At 45.8% G+C, this 26,649-nt stretch overlaps 1 protein-coding gene and 1 long non-coding RNA gene across 2 annotated transcripts in view; one reads left to right on the forward strand and one right to left on the reverse strand.

The window, feature by feature from the left end:
- Window positions 1-25,756, forward strand: part of THBS4 (thrombospondin 4) — a 43,955-nt gene extending 18,199 nt beyond the window's left edge. Inside the window, exons 4-22 of the mRNA XM_047872751.1 lie at window positions 3,476-3,584; window positions 3,965-4,047; window positions 4,376-4,427; window positions 4,642-4,853; window positions 6,358-6,495; window positions 8,682-8,750; window positions 10,700-10,852; window positions 13,728-13,832; window positions 14,392-14,499; window positions 14,751-14,910; window positions 16,243-16,361; window positions 17,244-17,296; window positions 19,806-19,999; window positions 20,911-21,089; window positions 21,727-21,775; window positions 21,873-22,069; window positions 22,662-22,834; window positions 24,859-24,998; window positions 25,531-25,756. Coding sequence (XP_047728707.1) covers window positions 3,476-3,584; window positions 3,965-4,047; window positions 4,376-4,427; window positions 4,642-4,853; window positions 6,358-6,495; window positions 8,682-8,750; window positions 10,700-10,852; window positions 13,728-13,832; window positions 14,392-14,499; window positions 14,751-14,910; window positions 16,243-16,361; window positions 17,244-17,296; window positions 19,806-19,999; window positions 20,911-21,089; window positions 21,727-21,775; window positions 21,873-22,069; window positions 22,662-22,834; window positions 24,859-24,998; window positions 25,531-25,592 — 2,355 coding nt within the window. The 3' untranslated portion in view covers window positions 25,593-25,756. The remainder of the gene's footprint in view (window positions 1-3,475; window positions 3,585-3,964; window positions 4,048-4,375; window positions 4,428-4,641; window positions 4,854-6,357; window positions 6,496-8,681; window positions 8,751-10,699; window positions 10,853-13,727; window positions 13,833-14,391; window positions 14,500-14,750; window positions 14,911-16,242; window positions 16,362-17,243; window positions 17,297-19,805; window positions 20,000-20,910; window positions 21,090-21,726; window positions 21,776-21,872; window positions 22,070-22,661; window positions 22,835-24,858; window positions 24,999-25,530) is intronic.
- LOC125173519 (uncharacterized) lies at window positions 9,912-24,927 on the reverse strand. Its single transcript, XR_007155062.1, has 6 exons — window positions 24,806-24,927; window positions 23,450-23,530; window positions 22,316-22,391; window positions 21,654-21,866; window positions 19,154-19,297; window positions 9,912-10,626 (listed from the first exon to the last, which is right to left on the reverse strand). It is a non-coding gene; the product is annotated as an uncharacterized LOC125173519 (long non-coding RNA).
- Window positions 25,757-26,649: the final 893 nt, after the last annotated feature.

Below are 26,649 nucleotides of genomic sequence, written 5' to 3' on the forward strand. Positions count from 1 at the left end.
AACGTTTATTTATTTTTGGGACAGAGAGAGACAGAGCATGAATGGGGGAGGGGCAGAGAGAGAGGGAGACACAGAGTCGGAAACAGGCTCCAGGCTCTGAGCCATCAGCCCAGAGCCCGACGCGGGGCTCGAACTCACGGACCGCGAGATCGTGACCTGGCTGAAGTCGGACGCTTAACCGACTGCGCCACCCAGGCGCCCCTAGGCCTAAGTATTTTTAATAATACTGATTCTAGGGGCGCCTGGGTGGCTTGGTCGGTTAAGCATCCAACTTCGGCTCAGGTCATGATCTCACGGTCCGTGAGTTCGAGCTCTACGTCAGGCTCTGTGCTGACAGCTCAGAGCCTGGAGCCTGTTTCAGATTCTGTGTCTCCCTCTCTCTCAGCTCCTCCCCTGTTCATGCTCTGTCTCTCTCTGTCTCAAAAATAAATAAACGTTAAAAAAATTTTTTTTAAATAATAATAATACTGATTCTAATCAGAAGCTAAAATTGAGAGCCTCTGAAGTTGGAAAGGAAAAGCAAAAATTTAAAGAACAATCTTAGCGGGGCCCCTGACTGGCTCGGTTGGTAGAACATGCGGCTCTTGATTGTGGGTTCTTGAGTTTGAGCTCCACATTGGGCCTAGAGATTACGTAAAACAAAAACAAAATCTTAGAGCAATAGGATGATCTATTTTAAATCTTTCTATAATTTTACTGTTTTTAATGAAAGTGAAAAAGAATGATTGGAAACTCCAAGCACTAGGAACATTTTTCATGTGTCTTATTAGAGCAATCCTAGCAAAAAAGACCTTACTGCCAACTTAGTTCCATGAGGCCTTAAAAGTCTCATCACCCCTTTTCTGTTTTATGATATGTTGATGGTATTTTTTATTATATCATGGCACCTCCCCTAGAAATTGCCACATATATTGCTTTTAAATTTTTGTGCCAGGAAATAATGTGTTTCCTATAAAGAACTAGCATTCTTTGTCCTTCCCATTTATTATAACTGGTCATAGTTCTTGAATTTTACCTTCCATTGATGTAGAAGTTAATGCCAAAATCAGTAACTGTGTTCATCTGTTATGGCCCATAATGTTATCTTCTGTGTCTCAATCTTCATTTCCATTTCTACTTTATTTTATTGTATGTGCTTTAGTTACAAGCTGCTCTGATCCCTTTGTACAAAGAGACTGGGTATAAGCAATAATTTCCGTTACAACTAGGAATGCTGAGAAGTTTTACATAATAATATAAAAACAATGAATCTGATACTAGAATTTTGTGTTTGGAGAATAGGAAGCATTTTCAAGCAGAAACTGCAAGAAAGCTAAAATGCAAGGTTCTTTTGTTTTTGCAGAAAAAGAGAAAAACACATATAGACTTAGTATAGATTTTTATATAGAGAAAAAAATAGTGAATAGAGAGATATGCAAAACTTTATTTCTGAATCCCCAAAGTAGCCCAAATAATCAGAATGACAGTCACAAATTGTGTCACTGACCATTTCAGAATTTAGTGTGTACCACTAAATAAGTCAATTTCTAAAAGCCAGGAGTCAGCCATGTCAAGGTCATGAGAAACTAAACTCATTGGAATTTTTCCAAAAGTTCTAAATCCTTAGACTATCAAAGACTACAGTATTCTATCTTCATAGTCACCTTCTTATTTATTCAGTCAGCTAACAAATAGGCATATTCTAGGCGTTAAGGAAAGCATAGTGGGCAAAACAGTCATGGCCCTGCCTCCATAGAGCTTATAGCCTGATGTCCAAAACAATATCTGTTACATAGCATGTGTTGCGTATTAACTTAGCAAAATTAGAAAACAGAATTACTCTGAAAATATTTAGTGTCCTTGTTTTATTTCTTTATTACTTATATATTTTTTAATTTAAATTTTAATCAACATACAGTGCAGTATTGGTTTCAGGAGTAGAATTCAGTGATTCATCCCTTACATACATCACCCAGTGCTCATTATCACAAGTGCCCTCCTCAATACCCATCGTCCATCTAGCCCATCCCCCATCCACCTCCCTCCATCAACCCTCAGTTCTCTGTTAAGAGTCTCTTGTGATTTGCTTTCCTCTCTGCTCTCCCCCACCTTCCTATATGTTCATCTGTTTTGTGTCTTAAATTTCACATATGAACATCCTCATTTTTAAAATAAGGATGATATGGGAATGCAAGCTTGTACAGCCACTCTGGAAAACAGTATGGAGGTTCCTCAAAAGACTAAAAATAGAACTACCCTACAACCCAGCAATTGCACTACTAGGCATTTATCCACGGGATACAGGTGTGCTGTTTCGAAGGGACATATACACCCCCATGTTTATAGCAGCACTATCAACAATAGCCAAAGTATGGAAAGAGCCCAAATGTCCATTGATGGATGAATGGATAAAGAAGATGTGATATATATATATATATATATATATATATATATATATACACACACACACACACACACACACACACACACCAGAGTATTAGCAATCAAAAAGAATGAAATCTTGGCATTTGCAACTACGTGGATGGAACTGGAGGGTATTAAGCTAAGTGAAATTAGAGAAAGACAAATATCATATGAGTTCACTCATATGAGGACTTGAAGAGACAAAACAGATGAACATAAGGGAAGGGAAACAAAAATAATATAAAAACAGGGAGGGGGACAAAACAGAAGAGACTCATAAATATGGAGAACAAACTGAGGGTTACTGGAGGGGTTGTGGGAGGGGTGATGGGCTAAATGGGTAAGGGGCACTAAGGAGTCTACTCCTGAAATCATTGTTGCACTATATGCTAACTAATTTGGATGTAAATTTAAAAAATAATAATAAAATAAGGATGATAACTTTACACTGGCAGTTAACATAAACTTTTTCTGTCACGAGTATACAATAATGAGTAGATTAAATATTATAAAATAGGTGAGGAAATTGACTTTGTGACTAGAATGATTGATATCAACCAATAATGTGAAAGTATGATTCCAACTACCTGATAATCAGAGAGTATACTGTTTATTCATTCTCCTAGCCCAAGGAAATCAGGGTCTTTGCTAAAACCTGGAGCCGAGACATCCTAAAAACAATAGCGTTTAAAATTGAGATCAGTGTCTTATTTATTACAGTCTAACCTCCATAACTAAATTCCAGACCATTCTTAAGAGGTGTCTGCCACAAAATAACTTGTTTACCATGAAAGCAAAAGCCTTTCCTCTTCTCGGAGACACCTTGATGAACCCTCAGGCCAAGTTGGATGCCAGCATTTTCCTAGGTTATTGGCTACTTCCATATTTGCTTCAGTCAGAAGGATAGGGCTGGCAGGTTTTAGGAAAAATCAAACCCACAAAATTATGCAAGCTGTCAGAGTCTAAGTACACAGGGCTACTTACTCTGTTATGAAAATTATGTGAGTATGCAAGCACATTGGTTTTTTTTAACAGTGTCAGCAATGTGTGGTATGAATGTGATTTCTTCCAGGATTCCTTGGAAGAGCTGAAGCTGGTGGTGAGGGGCTCACTGTTCCAGGTGGCCAGCCTGCAAGACTGCTTCCTACAGCAGAGTGAGCCACTGGCCACCACAAGCACAGGTATGGGCTCTTGGGCAATTTGCACACCTTCATCAGTACAGATAAACCCTGAGCCCCCAAGTGGGCTGGCTCCCATCACTGAAAGGTGAACTTCAGTAGAGCACAGGTACAGGATGTGTCTACAGAAATCAGGCTCTTGTGCCAAAGAGCGGGACAAGAAATATTTCCATTGTACTTTTATTTTTATAACTCATGAATTTGGGCTAACAGCCAATGGCATCATTATCATTTTTTTAGGTGAATTAGATGAATTACCCCAAGTTAAATTCCTCTCCTCGGGTTTTTGTCATGATGATTCTCTGGGAAACCATTTGCTTTTGAGCCATGGTAGAAATGTCTGTTAGTGGCTGAATACTCCTTGCCTTTTGCTATTGCTACAGGAGACTTTAATCGGCAGTTCTTGGGGCAAATGACCCAACTCAACCAGCTCCTGGGAGAGGTGAAGGATCTTCTGAGACAGCAGGTAACAAGGCCACAGCGTCGAAAATCCCTAGTCCTGTCAAAAAAGCTCATCATACGAGCTAGTGGAGCTGCTGAGGCAGCAGGGGCAGGGAGATGGACCTGGAGGCAGACCTCAGGTGGCCCCATGTGGCCCACTACCCCGGAGGTCTGTTCAAAGGGCTCTGGAAGTGGGGGACAGGTATGTGATGGCTCTCCTTGGAGCCATGAAAGGCTACATTAGCACTACCTTAAGAAGTGTTTACTAGATTGCTACACATGGATTCTTTCATTCCTGGATTCTATATCAGATACTCCTTTTCCATCCTGTTTTTCCCTTCCCATTTCTAAAGGTCAAGGAAACATCATTTTTGCGAAATACCATAGCTGAGTGCCAGGCTTGCGGTAAGTGCTGTTCTAGTAACTGCTTCATCCTGAGTTGGACGAGCAGGTGAGGACTGATGAAGGGCCATGGAGTGAGGCTACACTGACTATGGTTTCTGGAGGTTTGGCACAGAGTTGGAGGGAAGGGAAGTTCACTGGAAAATCAAATAGCATTTTGAATCAGCTACGTTTTTCTGGTGGTCAAAAAGTCTGCGGATTATTGGTTTTCCTCTAGGTCCACTGAGCTTTCAGTCTCCAACCCCAAACACGCTGGTGCCCCCTGCATCCCCAGCGCCCACGACATCCTCGACACCCCCAGTGCGCCGCTGTGATTCTAACTCCTGTTTCCGCGGCGTCCGATGTACTGACACCAGAGATGGCTTTCAGTGTGGGCCCTGCCCCGAGGGCTACACAGGAAATGGGATCACCTGTTCTGATATTGATGAGGTAAAAGTTCAGCTTCCCCGGGACAGGGGCTCCCTAAGTATCTTGTACACCCTACAGCTTATGGAAAAGGAAGCCAGGTTGATGATGCTGGGATGACATGGGCTGTTCTCCAGGTGACATAAATACTCTCTCCCTCGTGAATCCTTAGCGACCACAAGACCATGAGCAGCAGGATGAAGGAGGCATGACACCTGATTGTGGCTCTGTTTGTAATATCTCCTCTCTGTGTTCCCGGCGGTTCTGCTGGGCCATGTCACTATAATACTGAGATTTGTACCCCAGCATAGATTATTTCTCTCATGTAGTCAGTGTTACAGTTTGGATTTTTCTACACTTCTGCAAACACGGGAGGGGGAATATCTGTGTGAGGGTATATTTCAGGGGTTGCAACTAACTTCTTCAGGTTAGATGTGCAGAGGGGAATCTCAGACCAGCAAAGCCTGTTGAGGAGATCCTATAACCTGTGAGTAACCAAAAGTGCTGAGGGATGGAGCCAGAAGGACATACAGCAAACACAGGCTGTTTGGCCGGCTTGCAAACGCCTCTAAAGGAGATTGTTTCAAGACTGTGGTTAGCCAGTCTTTAGTCTAGTCCCAAAGCAGTGTTCACAGTAGGTAGCAAGGCCGCCACCAGAATATGCCTTTCCCCTCCCACCAAGCCAGAGGAGGACTAGAAGGAGAAAGAACGGTGCCTGCAAAGAGGTTAGGTGTGTGTGCATACACACACACACACACACACACACACACACACACACACACACACACTCAGCTCCTTCAGGCTTATGGTAGCACTCAGCTGATTACTTTCCCAGGTAATAAGCAATTAAGATGGTCTGTAGTAATCCCTCACTTGGAGAGACGTCTGTACATGTTTCACAGAACTGCATCTGGTTTTTATCTGTGAGCTGGAATTTTCCTCCTTTTGAAAGGGCAGGAAGTGGTCATGTTTTTTACATTAGTTGAAGCGGTTAAAAAAAAAATCAGAACAAATCTCCTAGACTACCAAGAGCCTTAGAACATCCGTGGACTCTATAGGGCATGAAGGCAGGCACAGACCCTAATAGATCACATCTTGTTGAAAAAAGCAACAGCTACCCTGGCCTTGTCTTCTTGAGATTTTTTCATTTGAGAATTTGGTTTAGTAATGCATTTGGATTCATCTAACAGCCACCTGACAGGCAGTCCAGGAACACTGTCCTTCCATGGTGGTTTTAAGTTACAAGGTAGAATATCAGAGAATTTACACTGGGAGGTAGACTGATTATCGTTAAGGACCTTTTCCACTTGGCCATGCCATTATTTGTAATACAGCAAAGCCCACTAGAAGTCAGCCTTATACTGTGTGTGTCTGAGATTCCATCTATAACTATGAAATTAGAAGCCTTTATATCCTTTTACCATCTTGGTCACCAAGAAATAGTTAAGTAAATAAGCATGTACAAATAGATGAATGAGAGTTTGTGTTTTCTCCATGTGGCTAAAGACTTTGGTTTTTTTGTTCCCAGTGCAAATACCATCCCTGCTACCCAGGTGTGCGCTGTGTGAACTTGGCTCCCGGCTTCAGATGTGATGCGTGCCCCATGGGCTTCACAGGGCCCATGGTGCAGGGTGTTGGGATCAGTTTTGCCAAGTCAAACAAGCAGGTGGGCTGAAGTTACGGTATTTCTACTCATTTTTTATCTTAATTACCAACAGAAAACCTTGGGTTTGTTCCCACCTCTTTCATTATAACCCTTTACCTCCTTGAACAGCCAATGCCATGTGGAATGTCATGGTGCACAAAGGACAAATAGGGAAGTTTTCCAACTCATTTCTGAGTATAGATGTTCATAATATCTAGTAGGGAGGAAGCTATTAAATCAGGATAATAGAGTATCACTAGGAAAACAATGAGTGGGGTAACACTAAATATGTGGTATGATTTCAGACTTATTCTGTTAGCCATTGAACGTTTTGTCCTGCAGAATAACTTGAGAATCAAGGAAACAAATAAAAGCTTTGAAAAATTAGGTCACTTTTATAGAGTCATTGTTGCTGATAAGAAGCTGTTTTAGAGATGAGAGGATTTCAAGAGTAGAAATAATCCCCTGAGGAAACCCCCCCTTCTTCTTAGATAAGCTATAAACTGCCATAAAGCACTTGAGCACTTTGTGACAGTCTCCATTTATTTCCAAATGTTCTACTATATCCTGGCCATTATTTAACTGACTGACTGTGAAATTCTTTTTGATGTCTTCAGCCCTTAAAAGTGGTTGGTCTATAAATATATTTTACTACCTTAGGGAAATTATTAGGTTTGAAGAAGGGCAAGGGTTCATTATTTCCTAGCTGCCTATCAAAGGATTCTAGAGGGCATCATTTTTTAAGACTAGAAAAAGGAGGCAAGCTGGACATAGACGAGTAACAAGAAACCATTAGAGTAATGACCCAAAGTTTTTCATCCTCTCCTCTAAAGACAAAAGTCTCCAAGACGAAACCAAGGAAAACAGACGAAATGAAATAGACAGTGCTTTGTGTAAGAGAGTAAGAAGCAGTGCCCAGTGGATTTCCAGTAATATGGTAGACTCAACTGAAGTAGAAGGAGCCACCTTGCTAAAACTTAACAAATTAATGCTTATGGGAGGTAGGAGCTGGGTATCAGTCCTAGGAGTGGGAATCAGGGGTTTTAGCACCTGTGTAGGTATAGCAGATGTAGTCCTGGACCTTTAGAAAGACCTACCACGCCTTCATAAAGCCATGAACCCTACCCATGCATTACAAGGAGATGAGAAAACTACTAGCCCCCAAAATCAACAAGGAAACTTCATGTCACCTTTGGGACATGGTTGACAAAAAGGAATATTTCCCGCAACAAATCAGAGCTCCAGGTTTGTGCCGTATACCGTTATGAGCTTCAAATCTATGTTACTAATACCACATGGAAATACAAGCCAGAAAATTAACATAAAAATTAGCCCTGGTGCAGTAAAATCCCTGGGGCCCTGGCTAATGTCAAAGCCATACCAGAGACTCTGAAACCCAATGCCAGTAGAACATGCAAAAACAGGGCGCTAAAGGTATGTTGTTCATAAACATTTTGTTCATAAACAAAAATGGTGATTTATGTGAATGGTGATTTAAGCTACCCTGAGGATACATGATAAATATAAAACAGTTCAAAAGGATAAAGAGGCCAAGGAAGGAATAGATATCATAATTTAAAAATAGGGCAGTGTGAAAAATAAAAGGCAACCTTGAAAAACAGGTTAAACTTAGTGAAAAATGTAATCACTGACATTAAAAACTCAATAGGTGGGCAAGACAGCTATCGGAGAATATATAGAATGGAAGGTGCATCTAAGGAAATCATCCAGAATGCAGCACAGAAAAATAAAGATATGTGAAAATATGAACAAGAGGTTAAGAGTCAAAAGGAGAAATTAATGAGAAAGTCCAATATTGGCTTATATTGGTAGTCCCAAAGAAAGAATTCAAAGAGTAGGAGCAGAGGGAAGCTGAGAATTTTCCAGAATTGAAGAAAGCTAGGAATCCTCATACAGAAGTACATCTAGTACCAAACAGGATATAGAAGTACTTTCCTGAGTAAAAAGGTTGCAGGAACAGATGAATCATACCCGTTCTGTTTTCTGAACAACCTTAAATCCCAAGGCGGCAACTATCACTTGAAATTAGGTCAAGTACAGATTGGTACAAACACAGGGAGGTGGCTAAAGCAACGCTCCTGTTATCATTTTACCTGAAATCCCATGTCTTCACCCAAAGCTATCAAAGCAAAATTTATTTGCATTTCTGCTTAAATGGAGTATGTCTTTAAACTTTCCTGTACTAGGTCTGCACTGACATTGATGAGTGTCAAAACGGAGCGTGTGTTCTCAACTCTATCTGTATTAACACTCTGGTAAGTATTTTTCATGGATGATGTTATCAAAGCAGACCAGTTATTGAAACAATCATATGTTTATAAATCATAACACCAAACACACCTAGAACAGGTGGGTACAACATATTTGGTTGGCAAATGAAGATAAAAGTTTATGTTGAAAAATAGTTTTTCATGTGAGAGTAATTTTATAAGTAATTTTTATATAAGAATTATTTTCTAACTGCTATATTTTAATCATAGTTGCAGTGTTGGGCTTTTAGAATATATTTTTGAAATATTCTTTTATTTTAAAAATATGAAGAGCTTCTTAGTTTATACAGTTCAGAATATACATTTTATTGGTGATGACACAATCCCCAAATAGTATTCATTATTTTTATAAATCTCTCCAAAAGTCATTTGTATTAAAATGCTTAGCTCTTAAGAGGTCTAAAGTGTATATATTTAGATACGGTTTTATTTCTGAAAGTTCTTGTCAACTGATTCCGAGATAGAGGTGTGGCCCAGTAACCATCAAGAGACCTGCTGATTCCATTTGTGACTACTTCTAACTTTGTCCCTAGGAAAATTACTCTAGTTTGCTTGTATGTAAAAACATTTTATAGGGGCACCTGGGTGGCTCAGTTGGTTAAGGGTCCGACTTCGGCTCAGGTCATGACCTCACAGCTTGTGAGTTGGAGCCCTGCCATCAGGCTCTGTGCTGACAGCTCAGAGCCTGGAGCCTGTTTCGGATTTCTGTGGGTGTGTCTCTCTCTCCCTCCTCCACTTGTGCTCTGTTGTTCTCTCTCTCTCTCTCTCTCTCTCTCAAAAATAAATAAACATTTTTTTAAATTTAAAAACATCTTATAAATATCAAGCCCCTTATTTTAGTCCTCACAACAACCATGTCGCTAGGCACTATTATTCCCATTTGACAGTTGAAGAAACAACTCCAGAAAAGTAACTGGGCCAAGACCACCCCTCTCCTAAGACTTCCAGCTGCAGAGCCTGTGTTCCTATCCACATACTCGACTACCTAGGAATATATAGGGATTGTTGCTTCTTAGGTTTTCACCAGGCCCTTATCAGTGAGTCTGCAGATAGAGATTTGGGAGACACTGACATAAAGGTAATAACTAAAGTCACCCTGGAGGAAGAAAACTAGATGGTGGAACCATCTAGAAAGTAGAACTCCGGAGAACCTCAAAAATGGGCCGAGGAAAAAGAGCAAGAGCCAAGAAAAGGAGAGAACCGACCAAATGGAGCAATCCGGTAAGGCCAGTAGATCGAGGAGGACCACTGAAGAGCGTCCCTTGGAGCTGGCAGTAAGAGGTTGTTAATGACCAAAATCATTGAACCCTACAGGTGACATGGGTGTCTTTCCTGAAATGTAATTTCATCTCAGTAAAGCTGTTAAAAAAAAGTCACGGCCGGTAGAAGGGCTGCTGTAGCAGGGCTGACAGCTCATTTGCCAGACTTCTCCACGGAGCCTACCTCATCAAGAATTCTCAGTGCAAGGCCATTGACATTTCTCTGTACAACTGTTCTTTGTCATTCCATTTTTAAGAAGCCAAAGGAACAGTTAAAAAAAAAACACCTTGTTTTTTCCTAACATGCTTTTCAATCAAACCGTCTCCCTTGTCCTGAGAATAAATGCTCTCTGCCTCCCAGGGCCTCACTGGCGCCATCAGCCCCTTCCCCTTTTGTCTTCCAAGGCAGAGCTGGCAAGTCCTGGTGACGGTGGTTCACTCTAGCCTTCTTCTGCCCTCCCCACTCTTCCCTCATGTCCGTGTGGCTCGCTGCAGCTTCCAGGCTGGCGGTGTCTTCCTCAACATTCGCACAGTCTTCCAAGATGTACACATGGGCGGAGAGGCAGGCATGGGTGTCCCTAAATCTTGGCATCACTGAGTACCTACAAAAATAAACACAACTGCAGTCGCCTCGCTCACAGTTCTGAGCCCCAGCTCATCATCTGATCTTTGCAGGGATCTTACCGCTGCGGGCCTTGCAAACCGGGGTACACTGGTGATCAGACAAGGGGATGCAAAACCGAAAGGAGCTGCAGAAATCCTGAGCTGAATCCTTGCAGTTTGAACGCACAGTGCATTGAAGAGAGGCAAGGGGATGTGACATGTGTGGTAAGTTGTCTGTCACCTGCTCAATGATTTTTTTCCTCTTCCATTTCAAACACCAACCCCTCCCCAGTTTCTCCTTGCTTCCAGGTAAAAAGTACTCAGAAGTGAAAACATTTCCATTGAGATAAACACAGAATTTAATAGTCACAGGGTCAGCTGAGTTCGCGGAGAGCAATGTGAAGTCCATTGAACATCAGCTGCCTTTTCTCTCCCTGTCAGTCATGGGTCAACACGATTCCCTCGGGCACATCAGTGGTAGAGCCCTCACTCCTAGATACCCTCTGTGGAGGGCCAAGAAGTGGGAGGCAAGAAGCGAAGGGGCCGCCTTCCCTCCCTCCCATCCACCGCCCTATTTATTCGGGGAATGTATTAGCATACTGCCATCCTTTCTAGCTGTCCTTAGAATCTGGCCTGATGTTCTAGAAAGCAGGTTGGAGGGAAGTGGTAGGCTGTTTCAACTCTCAGAGAACCCTCCTGTCTCCCGCCAGTGAGCGCGAGGGGACAGAGGGCACTTTTCCGTCTCCACCTACACCCAGATTCAGGAATAGCTCAGCGGATGGTCACTCTTCTCCCTATGCATTACCCAACCCTGGAGCCCATCTGGGGAGGAGCTGGCTGGCAAGAGAGTTGACATGGGTCTCGGTCCAGGTGGGTGCATGCTGGGCCCTTGGTGAAGAAGAAGGCCCTTTCTGACACCCACTCCTAAATCCCAGGCTCCAGAGTCCTCAGGGCTTCTAGACACTGAGAAGTCAGCCACATCAGCTGCTTCCCAGTAAGTCAGGCCCATGGCAGGTGGCCCTTCAGACTGTGGGACTCACAGGTTCACAACGGTCACTCCTGAGCGGCAGGGTGGATTCTGGGAGACACTTTCTCTCTTCTCTATACCTTGAACTTAGGCTTCTTTATCATTATGCTCACAAAATTTTCTACTGGGAGCATATCGCTTTTCAAGTATTGGAAAGGAGAAGAATCAGAATGAAGTTGAAGAAATGTAATAACACGCATTCTCTCTGGCAGCACAGATAGTCTGTAACAAGGTCCTGACAAAGGAGCAAGCTGGGTCAGAGGGAAAAACCCCACAACTTGCCTAATTCCTGTTGCCTGGGCATGTTTATTACCATTGAGAGGCGAGTGTAAATCTGTGTTTAAATCCTAATTTTCTGTGAACAAATTAATGACTTCCCTGGGATGGTGGGTGATGGAGCTCTTAATATGTTTTTGAATTTGTAATAAGGCACGACGACAGATGGTAAAGGATTAATACACTTGGTGTGACTACTAAAATAATTTAATCTGCCAGAAAATGGCTCATTAAAAATGTATTTGTTCCTAGAGGAAATTTTTTCTTTCATTAAAATGAGTCAAGGACCATACCCCATGGCCAAGCTTTCCAGGCCTTCTGAAGGCCCGCTGAAGCAACTGCACGGAAATAGGGGCACTTACGGGAGGGGTGTCTTTGGCCTCCTGCCTTCTAAATTCCTGGTTGCAGAAGGAAAGCATGGATGATTGAGAACAGGCAGGCTGCCACTTAGGAAGTCACTGGTCTTCAATCACCTTCTTTTGATTAGCAAGGCCAGGAAATTTAATGTTTATTCATGTCAAGTTCTTTTTCCCTAAACCCTGCTTCTGTTCCTCAGGCTCTCTGTCCTCTCCCTGACTTTCTGGTTCCCTGTCCTTTTCCAGGTCCTCTTCCTCACTGTTCCTTCCTCTGTTCTGCCTTTCCCCTCTGCAGGTGCCTGTCCTGTTCCTGGGCTGGGCCCCCAGGTCCTACCTCATGCCCAGGGCACCACTTACTGAATAACTTCTTTTGTCTTCAGTTTGCCAGCGATCCTTGCTCAATAGCCTAGTTGTCTCACCTACAATGGGGTAACAATGACCTTGCAGTGTCATTGTAAGGATTGGAGACAATGGGTGTAGGGTCTGATACAGAATAACTATTGATGCGTCTTATGCTGGCAATGAAGTGAGGGCTGGTGATGACAGGGTACTTTGGGTAGACTTTTCCAGGGATGGAGAGAACACACAGGCCCAGCCCTGGACCTGTGGGAATCTTCTTCTGCTACAGGGCATGAATAAAGGTAAAGCACCTTGGAAGGTTACTCTTTTGATGGAAATTGATTTAGAAGACTGTTAAAATCAGAGATATGACTGCGGTTCAAGAATGATAAGGGAAGTGGCACAAAAGCCACATGCATTCGTTTCTGCTGGGAGAGGAAATTGAATAATCATGTGGAGAACAGGTTAACAGTAACTCTAAATTACAAATACCCTTTGAACCAGGAATTCCACACTAAGACACCAGTACATGTGCAGAATGACCTATGTACTAGAGTAACCTGTTGTAGCCTTGTTTGCAATAGAAAAATGTTTTAAAAACCAGACACCCATCAGTAGAGGACTGGTTGAATTCATTAAGGCACATGCCTACCACTTTGGGTATGATAATCTGTGACCACTAAAAAGAGTGACGTGATCTACATGGAGTGATATGGAAAGAGCTCCAAATAAAGTACAGAACAGTGGATATAGGTGCTGTCAGTTGTGTTAAAAGTCAAAAGAAAAAGAATGCGTGTATTTGCTTGTCTGTGTGTGTTGTATCTGTGGAAGTATACATAATAATGGATGGCCTGAGCCAAAAGAATAGGAATGGGGAGGAGTCTTGATTCTATCTCCCTTTGTACCTTTTGATTCATAAGACTATTCAAAAAACAATCGTTTTAAAATCCTACCCAACAAGGTGGTGTAGCTCTGGGCCCTCCCTCTGGGGAAGCATATATGATTAGCAGGGATTCACAGGGTCAGAGCTGAGGCCCTTGTCAGCCACCTGCCTCCTCCCAGGCCTGGCTTCCCAAACTTCTCCTGTGCTTTCCCTTCACAGTGTGGCATTGGTTGGGCTGGCGATGGCTATATCTGCGGAAAGGATGTGGACATTGACAGTTACCCCGACGAAGAACTGCCGTGCTCTGCCAGGAACTGCAAGAAGGTAAGGAGGGCACACAAGAAAAACACCACATTCGCTGTGGGCTGTCCAGAGCCAGAGCTTATATGGGGGAGGGTTCCATTTAAAACTGCATTTTGAAAGTAGCTGCATGTCAAACGTAGCCAAACATCCATCAACAGGAAAGTCAGGCGGCTACAGTCAGTCTTGAGGTTAGAAATCATTTCCGACCTAAGACAGATGTAGATGGGGGTGGGGAAATACGGAGAGGTTGATAAAAGGGTATAGAGGGGATACGAAGGCATAAGAAGAATAAACCTGAGGATCTAATGTATAACATGGTGACTATAGTTGTTAACCCTGTATTGTCTAACTGCAGTTGGCTAAAAGGATAGAACTTAAATGTTCTCACCCACACACAAAGAGCCAGTGAGATGTTGGATGTGTTAACTCAATGGTGGGAATCCTTTCACAACATAAAGGTATATTAAATAATCACAGTGTACACTTCAAATATATTAGAATTTTGCCAGGTATACATCAATAAAGCTGAAAAAAAAGTCAGATGTAGATGTTTCTCTGAGCTCTTGTTTCTTCTCCTTAGGATAATTGCAAGTATGTGCCAAATTCTGGCCAAGAAGATGCAGACAGAGATGGCATAGGAGATGCTTGTGACGACGATGCTGACGGAGACGGGATCCTGAATGAGCAGGTACTTGCTCTGCCAGCCGGGTGCATGAATTGCCACATACCAGGGATGCAGAAGAAAGCCTGTGGAGTCCCCTATTGTATTAGTCATCCCCCATGAGTTGCCATGCCTGTGATCCCCTGGCATTGCGGCTCTCTCTCCTGAGTTCTGACAGTGCATGACAATCGGGTGGGGGCTGGCTGGCATCCAGTGCAGGACCAGAGACCTTGGAGGGATTCAGTCAAGTCTGATTAAATGGTCTTCTGATCCTTTAGGATAACTGTGTCCTGACTCACAATGTGGACCAAAGGAACAGTGACAAAGATATCTTTGGGGACGCCTGTGACAACTGCCGGAATGTCCTGAATAATGACCAGAAAGACACTGATGGAGATGGAAAAGGAGACGCCTGTGATGATGACATGGATGGAGATGGTGGGCTTGTCTTGCTTTGTCTTTTATGTGGGACTCGTGTGTCCTTTTGCCCTTGTTCTCTGTTAGGAGCAGAAATAGCATTGCTAACTCAGAAGGCCTCCCACATGGAGTGGTTTCCTGCAGCTTGTGTCTGGCCCACCTCTTTCTATGGAAGGAGACTCCATAGCCCACTCCTCTATTTAATAACCCCGGGTGTTTCTGGAATTCTACATCTTTGCCAGAAACTTTGTGGGGATTACTTCGAGTGGCGTCTTTGTAGGCCATGTATCTTCCTAGAAAGAGTAGATCTCCCCCACCCCCACTTCCCACCTGTGAGATTCCTGGGAGCAGAGAATTGAATGAGGGGGCCTTGAGCAGGGTCACAAACTACAGGCCCTGGGTCTGGCTCCTCCTGCGAAGAATCAGGCATCTCCCGGAAGACAGGCCCTTCCCCTGCCTATTCTGGGAAGAGTGTGGAGGCAGGAGTGGGCCAGCTCTAGGCTCCACTGAAGAGGCCTTCTAGTGTGGGCTGTGTGAATGGCAACCCCCAGAGCACAGTTTGAGCTCTGGAGCCTCTCAGGATGGGAGGCAGAACATTTGTTTCTGCGTAGCTTCCATAGCATATAGATGACTATCATCAAAGTATAGGCTGGATGTGATAGTTTTTGAAAAATATTTCACATCACAAGGGCCTTGAAGGAAAATCTTTAGAAATACACTCCCAGCCCTCCACCTACTCACCCACCACACACACACACACACACCACTCCAGAATATCCACACCTCCCTAAAACATGACCTCATCCTCTGCAAGCCCTACTGATGATCAGATCCAGTGGTATGCTGGTAAACCAGTTCAACAAACCAAAAAAAGCTCCAAGATGTAGCATTTGCCAGTTTCTATGCTATAAATACCACTCCCACCATGACTGATTACAGGCTGCTTGCATGACAGGACATAGACAACAGTTGGGAAGAGGGGGGGCACGGTGGGCCCAGCCCTTGGGTCCCAGTCTTTATTCACATCGTCCCAAGGTCCTCCCTCTCCAGGGCTGGCCCACCTAGCCCTCATGACCTTTTCATCTGGTTACATGATAGTCCTTGACATCTGGCACAACTTCTAACTGCATGGAGAAATGCCTTAGACCGCTGTTCATTTTTAAGTCTCCCAGAATCCATCCTTTGAGGGTACATCCAGATGAGTGCTGAGAAAGGTAGTGTGGCTCTTGGAGGACAGCTCAACAGAAGTCACTCACCCCAGGCCTGGGTAGAGGCTTGATCTCTTAGCACCCAGAAGCCTGTCTTCTAGATCTGTGTGTTCACCTGACTCAGGGAACCATTCCTTTCTTGTAGGAATAAAAAACATTCTGGACAACTGCCCAAAAGTTCCCAATCGTGACCAACGGGACAGGGATGGTGATGGCGTGGGGGATGCCTGTGACAGTTGTCCTGATGTCAGTAACCCTAACCAGGTGAGTAGCGTTTGAGGGCCTCATACTCTAGGCTGAGCTCCCCTATGTGAAGATTCTTTAAGACCGGTGCCTAGAAAAACAGCAGAGCACACTGGCTCAGCTCCTTGCTGTTGCACTTACCTACCAGAGCAGACATGGTAGAATTGCACACCTTAGGTCTGGAGGTGGTAGGAAGAACGCTTCACGAGACCTAAGGCCCTCTGGGCTAATCTCATGGGCCGTAGAGTGCCTATGTAGAGTGCCTTAGTAGTAGGAATTTAATGATGCCCAAAACAAGTCCCTTTGCTGGAAGGAAAATGTAGCATGGAAACTAACCTTTGGGAGCCTGTGCCCTTTTAGTCCCCAAGCCCCTATACAGCCTATGTCTGGACATTTCAGATGAAGTTCAGTTAGCGCCGTGTTGTTTCCCTCCTCGCTTCCTGTCTGGATAATGGGGTATGATGTGTCATGTATTTTTAAAGCCCTGAGAGAGGGGCGTCATTGTTGCCCTCTGTGACTCACTCCCATTCTGGCTTAATTCCAACATGCAGAAGCAAAGCCAAATCAGTTTGCCTTGTCCCCATGCCTTTGGCTGGCTCTCCTCAGACCCGTGCCAGAGTTCCACGTCTCCACCTGCCACCATCCTGCCCCGGCGCCCTTTCCAATCAGCTCATCTGGTGTGTAGGCAGCCCAGCCATGTGGCTTGATATTTTGGAAGGCTTTTTTGACAATTCAGCATTGTGCCTACACCAATATGGTGCTGTCCTTTTGCAGTTCTGCACCAACCCAATTCCAGAGAGACTTCCTGAGATGTAGTGGTGAGGGGCCAGATCTGCCTTCTCTGGAACGTTCTGTGCATAAAGGCCCAGGGATAAATAATTACATGCTCTGTTCTCTTTGCAGTCTGATGTGGATAACGACCTGGTTGGGGACTCCTGTGACACCAATCAGGACAGGTATGGCACATTGCCCAGTTGCATTAAGGCCCGATGAAAAATTTAGAGGGAATTTTAACCTTTGGAGCTTTCTGCTGCTACCTTGCTTTGGGATCTCTCTGAATAAATTGAGAGAGATTGAGCTACTGGGGGGACAATAGCCCTGCCTCTGGCCAGGGTCACCGCACTTCCTTGAAAGTTCTCTATAGCCAGGTGACGGTGTCAGGAGGGGCCACGAGGCACTCCACCAAGTGAGATTCTAGCACAGGAGAGGCAATAGAGCATCATGCTTCAGACACGGGCTCTGGATGATACACAGCTAGATAAATCCCAGCCCGTTCACTTACAAACTACCTAACCTTAGGCAGGTCATCAAATCTCTGTGCCTCAGTTTTCTCATCTGAAAAATGGGGACGACAATGGCACGTAGCCAGGTCTGTTGTGAAGATGGAGTTAATTTATGGAGAGTGCACATCACAGCTTCCCTTACATAGCTAGCACTCAGTAGGTATGAGCTCTTTTATTATTATAGTCTTTCAGCTCAGGGAAGCTTCACCATCATCCCAAAATAGGAAACTGTCAGTTTGCTGAGAGATCACTGTTATTTCATTGTCCTTGGAATTTTTTCGTTTTGTGTCCCTTTATTGGTGGTATTGTCCTGTGCAAACGAGTTTTGTCAACCCGTCTAGCCCCACACGATGTAGTCCTATATTAAGACACAGGGCTGGAGCAGATGCTGTAGCAACATCAGCAAGAACACAGACAAGTTTATCTCTGCCCTGGAGGCGCCTGTGGTCCTAGGCTCTGTCCCCTTTCATTTCCATCAGGGATGCTTGTCGGGGCGGCAGGACAGGGATGAGAGAGGGAAAGGACCCTGGAAGACAAAGCAGGGCCTCCCTTCTCAACCCCTTGGAGGTGGCCCTGCCCCCAGTGGTTCTTGAGCCCAACCTTGTGCAAGGACAGCTGTCATAAAGTCCCATTTCTGTCCTTGTGCTCAGTGTCCTTGCTGCAAAGTATGTGTCAGCCAAGTGCACTTAATCCTACTTCTCAATGGAGTCTCAGTTTCTTCATCTGCAAAGTAGAGAGAATTAAATGCACCTTGCAGGTTCTGTAAGAATAAAAGCTAAAGTAGGTAACGCTCCTGGCAGAGTGCTGGTCCACAGGTGACCTGCACCAAACGGTGGCTGTGTTATTGTTACCACCACACGAGGAGAGGGCCACAGAGTCGGCCCTAGGAGGTCTCCATTTCTAAGTGGAACCTTCCCTAAGGGATGGACATCAAGAGTGTTCTTTGGTGCAGGTGGTCTTGCACCGACTGCCATCTACGGAATCTCTAAAATATCCTATCCTGTCACCCTCTAGATATTTGCCTAAAGTAAATGACTCATTCTGCTACATTTTAATTCCCATAAACTTGAACCTTCGGGAGGAGGACAGGAACTGCTTGTTTTTGCATAAAAATGTGCAAGGCCGTATAGAATGGCTGCTGATGGAAACAGCTCGATCTTAGGATTTAAAAGTCAGCCCTGCTACAGGCACAGGAATTCCGCTGTTTGAGCCATGTCACCGTCTACTTGCCCAGGCTGGCCTCGTTTTCTCTGGGACCCATCTGGGACATGTGGCCTGGAGGGCATGGGCTGGTGTCTGGCTTCCCTCCCCTGTCTGGGATAGGCCATGGGTAGAATGAGGTGAAAGGGACATCTGCTCTGATACAGAGTAGCCAAAGAGGGCCTCCATCAACACGGGGAAAAAAACTCTGGGGACAGGGCAGTCTCCTCCTCGAGTGGCTCTAAGGCCTGGAAAAAAGAAATGTCAGGTGGAGAATGAGGGTTCTGAGAAGTGCTTTAGAGCAGGACTGAGCCCAGCCTCCATGCTTACCTCTCAGGCAGGGGCCGCCCCCTCCTCTCTGCCATTCTTCCTGAGGCATGCACATCTGATCCTTCTTGGGTCTGCTGGCCAGGGATTGTGAAGAGGAATGGAAAACACTGGAGGGCTTCCTAGGAGCCAGCACATCCAAGTACTCTGTCATAGATTAAATTGCAATATGCAAAATTCTAATCACAGAAGCATTTAATCTTCCTAACAACGCAATGAGGTAGGCTCTGTTACTCCCATTTTACAGATGTGGACACTGAGCCACAGAGGGGTCAAGTATCACGCCTGGGGCTGCATGCTAGTAAGTGGCTGAGCCAGGATTCACTGAGCAGCCTGGCTTCACTGCCCCTCACTTTGTTCCCTTTGCACAGTCTCAGCTGGAGGTGGTGGGGTGTGGGGAGGTGATCACAGTCCCCAGGGACTGATAGGAACATCTGGTCACAAAATCAGAAATCAACCTTTATCTTCTTGAGTAGGATATGATGTACTTGTTTCAACAAGATGAAGAAGTGGAGAAAATGGTCCCGGAGGCCCACAGGGCAGCCCTGTCTAAGGACATGTGGGTCAACAAAGACCAAGCCCCCACACCCAACTCTCTCTTCCTCCCTGCTCGCTGGTCACCTGTGCCACAAACCACCTCTTCCTCCTCCCACAGTGATGGAGATGGACACCAGGACAGCACAGACAACTGCCCCACCGTCATTAACAGCGCCCAGCTGGACACTGATAAGGATGGCATCGGTGACGAGTGTGATGACGATGATGACAACGATGGCATCCCAGACGTGGTGCCCCCGGGACCAGACAACTGCCGGCTGGTCCCCAACCCAGCCCAGGAGGATAGCAACAGTAGGCGGGCTCAGCCTCGGGTTGCACGGGGGCCCCCAGGCTCCCTTCTGCCAGGCACACGGTGGCACGCTTCTCCTAGGGCCTCTCTGAGGAGCCACAGTTTGGGTGGTCAGCAGACAGCTGGTAGACACCACTGGCGAGCTCCGTCAGAGAAGCACTGCCCGGCAGCCTCTGAGTAGCCCTGGGATGAGGTCACGTGGGCCAGGGAAGCAGCCACACGATTCCCCTCAAAGGGCTTGGGGAGCTGCTCTGCCATCTTGCTTGCTCGTCTCACAGGAGTCCCAAGCTCAGATGGCTACAGGGGCGAGGCCAGTAAGGAAGAGTGTGCACAAAGCCAGAAATGACACAGAGTAGTGAGGGCCTTGGCGAGTGGGGGAGGGTACGCCCATCCACAGCTCAGCAGTATTCAGTTCAAATATCTTAATACCAGGTCAGCTGAACAAAACAAACCATGAGCCAGAGGAGCCAGAGAGCCTAAGGATCACCAGATGGTCTTAGAGACTGTCTGGTGATGATAATTTCCCTGTTTTTCATATGTTCTAGAGAAAGTACTATAGATGTTTGCTTATGTAAGATCAGCCTTAAGATTCACCACTTGGTGAACCCCAGCATCCTGACCCAAGGTTTCTGACAAGATCAGTTTTGTAGAGTTGCCTACCACACCACTCTATCCCCAGAAAATTCTTTTGGTCACCTACAGTGGGGTTCAGCAACCAACCATGATGACTCCAGGATGGGGCTCGGGGCCACCTCAGACATGGCTGCTGCTGGGCTCCTCTGCCCACATGGGTGGAGAGTCATAGCCCTGGAGGTGGGGTGTGGGCTCCCTCCAGCTCCTTGCCCAGCCCTGTCTCCGTCAAGCACGGAGTGGGCGGTAGCCAGCTCCTCTCCTCCTCCCCCGCCCCACCCAGGCGATGGCGTGGGAGACATCTGTGAGACTGACTTTGACCAGGACCAGGTCATCGATCGGATCGATGTCTGCCCAGAGAATGCGGAGGTCACACTGACCGACTTCAGGGCCTACCAGACAGTAGTCCTGGACCCTGAAGGGGATGCCCAGATCGATCCCAATTGGGTGGTCCTGAACCAGGTAAGCGTCACGTGGTCAACAGCAGCTCAGCTCTGCCTCTCAGCACAGGTCGTTCTGGGAGAAGTGGGTAACAGTGACAGGGGGCACTGTTTCGGACTGCACTTACTCCTCATAATCACCCTAGGTCAGAGCACTTTCATTAGCCCTGTTTTACACATGAGATCAAGTCCCATCAATCTGAAATGATTGCTCCGGGTAGCAATGCAGGTGATGGCTAAGAATGCTGGAACTGGGACCCAGGCAGTCTGACCCCAGAGCCATGCTACTGATCTCTCCAGGGGACTGCCTCCCGCATGTCTTCCTTATTGTGTAGCTACAAAGAGCAGGCACAGACAGGCTTAGGTTTTTTAGTGTCACCCAGGAAGTCACATTCATTAGAAGTCTATGTTCTCTCGATTAAGCTGATTCAATAAACCCTTAATTACAGTTTTAGCAAAATAATCTCTATTCAGCTTCTCTTTCCCCCCTCACAAGTATGTGCTTTCTTTGAGGACATAACAAGGTAGAACAGTTCCTCAGGTAATTAAATCTTTGTGTGGAGGTCAGACCTTGCTGACCACTCACCAATGCTGCTGAAGGCTCTGGGCTTCCTTGAGCTTTCTCCACCCTCTAAGATGGCCTTCAACTCTCTCTGCAGGGCATGGAGATTGTGCAGACTATGAACAGCGATCCTGGCCTGGCAGTGGGTATGTCCAGGGCATCAGGAGCACGTGTATAGAATCCACTCGTTGCAGCTCCTCAGGTGGCTGGTCTGCCTCTCTGATCTTCTTCTGATCCCTGCAGGGTACACGGCATTTAACGGAGTTGACTTTGAAGGGACCTTCCACGTAAACACCCAGACAGACGATGACTACGCTGGCTTCATCTTTGGTTACCAAGACAGCTCCAGCTTCTACGTAGTCATGTGGAAGCAGACAGAGCAGACATACTGGCAAGCCACGCCATTCCGCGCTGTGGCGGAACCTGGCATCCAGCTTAAGGTACCAACAGCTCTAAGATACTCATCTCGCTTCGGAGCCCTCTTTTTAAATCCTCTGTTGTCCCATGTGGCATTTAGTTCATCTGTGAAATCGAGGTGTTTGTGCTACAGCACACCCAGGGCTTGGCCTTCATTCTTGGGTACAAGCTGTGTCCTAACCTCTGGGTGACTGATGGTGAAAATGTCAGTCTGAGTAGGGCTCAAGAGTTGGGAGAGATCTGGGGGTATGTCACCAGGCATAACATACCAGTTTAACTGGCTAATCTGTTCCCTTCATGGGGCCAGCTGTGTACAGGAGGGCTGAGTGGCTGCCTCCCTCACTCCTGCTTGGAGAAAAGGCACACGTTAGAGCTCTCAGAAACACATGTGGAGCAATGGATTTACAGCAGGAAAAAAAGTGGAATGGGTTAGTGGGGTATCAGCCAGGGCTGGTTATTAAAGGGTTAAGGGTCACCTCAGGAGAAAGGGCATTTAAGTGTTTACGCTTTTGTCCAAATCCAAAACAGCCAGATTCTAACCATGAAGTCACCACCCCAGGGACCCAGGAAGGGTGGTCTGTGTATTTGGTTCTACTGTGCTCGTGTCCTTTCCAGGCTGTTAAGTCTAAGACAGGCCCGGGGGAGCATCTCCGCAACTCCCTGTGGCACACTGGGGACACGAGTGACCAGGTCCGGCTGCTGTGGAAGGACTCGAGGAACGTGGGCTGGAAGGACAAGGTGTCCTACCGCTGGTTCCTGCAGCACAGGCCCCAGGTGGGCTACATAAGGTACGTGGAAGACATCTCACCTTGCACTTGAAGCAAAGCACATCCTCATTGTGCGTCACAGAGCCTTCACCGCCCTGAGCAGTCCTGACCCCGGATGGCCCTCCAAGGGCATGCTTCCAAGACCCAGGCCATGGCTCCCAGAAAAGTAGTAGGAGAAAGACACCCAAGCTCAAACTAACCAGCTGGACATTACGGCCCAACTGGGAGGGACTTTCTGCACGGGAGGTGTCAGCATTGGGGAAGGAGGTGCTTGAGTGGTGACCCCCTTTCTGCCATGCTGACCACTGTGAGGCAAGGCCTGGGTAAGCCTCCTATCCACACCTGCCCTGTATGGTGGCTTGTTCACGAATATTCATGCTGCACTGCGGTGGGTCCCTTTTGTGGTCTCTTCCCCTCTGGACTATCAACTCCCTGAAGACAGTGCCTGTATCTCCTTTTACGTTGGTCTCCCCACGGCCGGGCCTGTACCACAGGCGGCAGGAACGGATCTTCACGTGAGCCAATGCCATCTGCCTCATTTCCCTATAGGACTATTTAAAAAACAAGCACTAAAAACTCTTCTCAGAAATGAGGATGACTTAGGCTACATCTTTGAAATTTAGACCGTGTACTTACTTGCTCATTCCTCAGACGTGCAGATCGACAGCAACGACAGCTTATGTAGACCAGTGGCAGTCTCCTGACCAGGAAACCAGCCTGGTGGAAAAAAGAAAATCACGGTGGCTAATTCATGTTTTGTTCTTCTTTGAGCATTTAGTCAAATGTACTGTTTGTCGCACAGTAAGACGTTCGTGTTCTGAGCCTTATGAAGCCTAATGCCTTCTTTTCTGTCCCAAAATATATAATCTGCCTGCACATAATTTGCAAAACTATCTAATTCCCTAACACTGTAAGAGAAAAATAATAATTTATGACAAAATCATGTAAATGCTTAAACACCACTATTTCACAACACAAAATGAAATAGAGGCAGTGACATTCTAATGCAGGTTGTTCTGCTGGTGAGTTAACTTCTAACAAGGTGAACACCTCTTTTTAAGCAAAACAAAGTAGTCGTTTCTCAATTTACCGCCGCCCCCCCCCCCAATTCAGTATATATTAAAACAGTGCAAAAAATACTTGATGTTCTTAAGTAAACGGAAGTTAGGGTCTAGGCCCGCCCTGATAATTGTAAGCAGGGTTTTCACCTACCCAGGTGTCTGAAGGAACACTCCAAAGGAGTATAGGATGCAGGACAAGTTGTGACTGTTCTCTCCAGGGCTTTGTAAGCCATTCAGCATCCCTGGCTTCTGTCATAAAATGCCAGACAAAGAGCCACAAATTTCTAAAGCCCTTGTTTAGGGGAGGGCTGTTGCTCCCCTAAACACGAGGAGGATCACTATTCTGAGATTGCACCAGGGGCTACCAGTCAGACCTCAGGAAAAGCAGTGATTTTTCAGCATGTTGTCTGGACAAGGTAACTCACAGGACAATGAGGTCACAAAGCCTCTTGGCCATGGTTCACACTGTGGTTTCTCTTTAACTCATCAGCAAGTACCCATCGAATAGGACTCTGTGCCCAGCACTGTGTTAGGCTTTTGGAGAGAAAGAATATGGGAGGACAGGAACATACAGTCCTTGACCTCATGGAACTTCCAGTCCAATAGGGAAGGGGCCACAGCTGGAGCACAACCCAGGGCTGTGAAAAATGGAGTATGAAACAGCAAAGATGTGAGTATTTAAGAAGTGAGGCCCCTCAGGAGCACCTGGGTGGCTCAGTCAGTTAGCTGGTTGGCTCAGGTCACGATTTTGTGGTCCGTGGGTTTGAGCTCCCTGTCAGGCTCTGTGCTGACAGCTCAGAGCCCGGAGCTTGCTTCGGATTCTGTGTCTCCCTCTCTCTGACCCTTCCCACCTCATGCTCTCTCTCTCAAAAATTAAAAAAAAAAATTTTTTTTAAAGTGGGTCCCCTGGGTCCCACAGTGGGTGCTTCACCTTGACTTGGGTTTGAGGTTCCTGAAGACCGGCTTGGGCTGTGTTGTCCGCAGAGTGCGCTTTTATGAAGGCTCTGAGTTGGTAGCTGACTCCGGGGTCACCATAGACACCACCATGCGTGGAGGCCGGCTCGGCGTGTTCTGCTTCTCCCAAGAAAACATCATTTGGTCCAACCTCAAATATCGCTGCAATGGTAACGTGCATTCTTGTTACTATACGCTATTATTACTATCATTAATCAGAAAACGCCGCCTTATTTTTATAGCACATTTTCTTCTCAGGAGCTCCAAGCTCATGCGGCATATTCATTAAAATGTAACAGTCTCTGTGTAACCAAAGTAAATGGTAGATCTCATTTTTCCTACTTGGTAGATGAGGACATTGAGACCCACAGAATTTAACTGCTTGGCTTAGGATTTGGGGTTCAGTGAGAAATTCAGTCAGATTTAATTTACGGCCGCCTTTATTTTCTCATGGCTCAAACATAATCACACTCAAAATCCATTCTGCCTGCTAATTTCCTCTAGGCCTATGAATGAGCACTCCCGGGCTTTAAGCCAACAATTTGCAAAGCAGCCTGAAGTAGAAAATGGCTGTGGAGGCTTCAGGGGCCTGTTGCTTAGGCTGACAGTGACCCCTACAGGATGCTTGCACAGCACGAGATGGACCCGGATTCCAGGTGGAAGGAGCTTGACTAACCCCGCTGTGCCTGTTCTGGTTTGCAGACACCATCCCAGAGGACTTCCAAGAGTTTCAAACCCAGAATTTCGATCGCCTGGATAATTAAACCAAAGAAGCAATCCATAATTGTTTTTCCAAGCACTAAAGCCATCTATTTTTTAACTTACTACACCTTTTTTTTTTATATACACTGTGCCTGCCTTTTACCAATCCAAATAATATCAAACTTTTTATATGGATGTGGCAATAAAGAAGAGATAATTTCTAAAACCTGGGCTACTCAGACATTGCTGACATGTGGCTCAGGCTTTGATGGTATGTATGTGGTTCTCTGAGGTATACATCTTGAACTTGTAGGGGGAACTTTTGCTTAGACTGGGTGAATCAGTGACATTGAGCAAGTGCGTGAATCAGGAGACTCAGGCTGAAGGTCTGATCACTGGTCCCTCAGGTTATCTTCACATAAAAGCCTAACAGTGCTATTGCTCACCTCAGCAGCCTCAAAAACACATGCTCAGGGGAACCTTCCCCAAGATTTTTCCTGACCAGTCCTGGAGCCAATCTAATTCCTTCTGACACCCTCCCCCACTCCACACACACCTTTCCACACCCGCACATTCAGCAGCCATTGTGCTTATTTATATATTTGGCTCCCCCCAGTGGAATGTAAGCTTACTGACATCAAAGACCATGTCTTTTAACTGTAATCGGTATTCCCAGTACCCAACATAGTACCTGAAATATAGTAGATATCCAATAAATGTTTGCTGGCTTGATGGCCGAATGCCTCTTAAGTAACAAGGACAAAAGTGTAGATGGATCATATAAGCCCTTCCACAACTCAAAAAGCTCTTCACAGGGGCGCCTGGTGGCTCAGTTAAGCGCCCGGCTCTGAGTTTCAGCTCAGGTCATGATCTCATGGGTTCTTGAGATTGAGCCCCATGTTGGGCTCTGCACTGACAGGGTAGAGCCTGCATGGGATTTTCTCTCTCCCTCTCCCTCTGCTCCTCCCCCACTAATGCGTGCTCGCTCGCTCTCTAATAAATTAAAAAAAAAAAACCCTCACAACATATGCTCTATGATTATATCAGTAACCTAATTTCAGTGCCTAATTTAGACATACCATTCCATTTGTAAGGCAAAGATCCAGGCCCATTTTTATA

The sequence above is a fragment of the Prionailurus viverrinus genome, chromosome A1 (assembly GCF_022837055.1).
Source record: "Prionailurus viverrinus isolate Anna chromosome A1, UM_Priviv_1.0, whole genome shotgun sequence".
Lineage (NCBI taxonomy): Eukaryota > Metazoa > Chordata > Mammalia > Carnivora > Felidae > Prionailurus > Prionailurus viverrinus.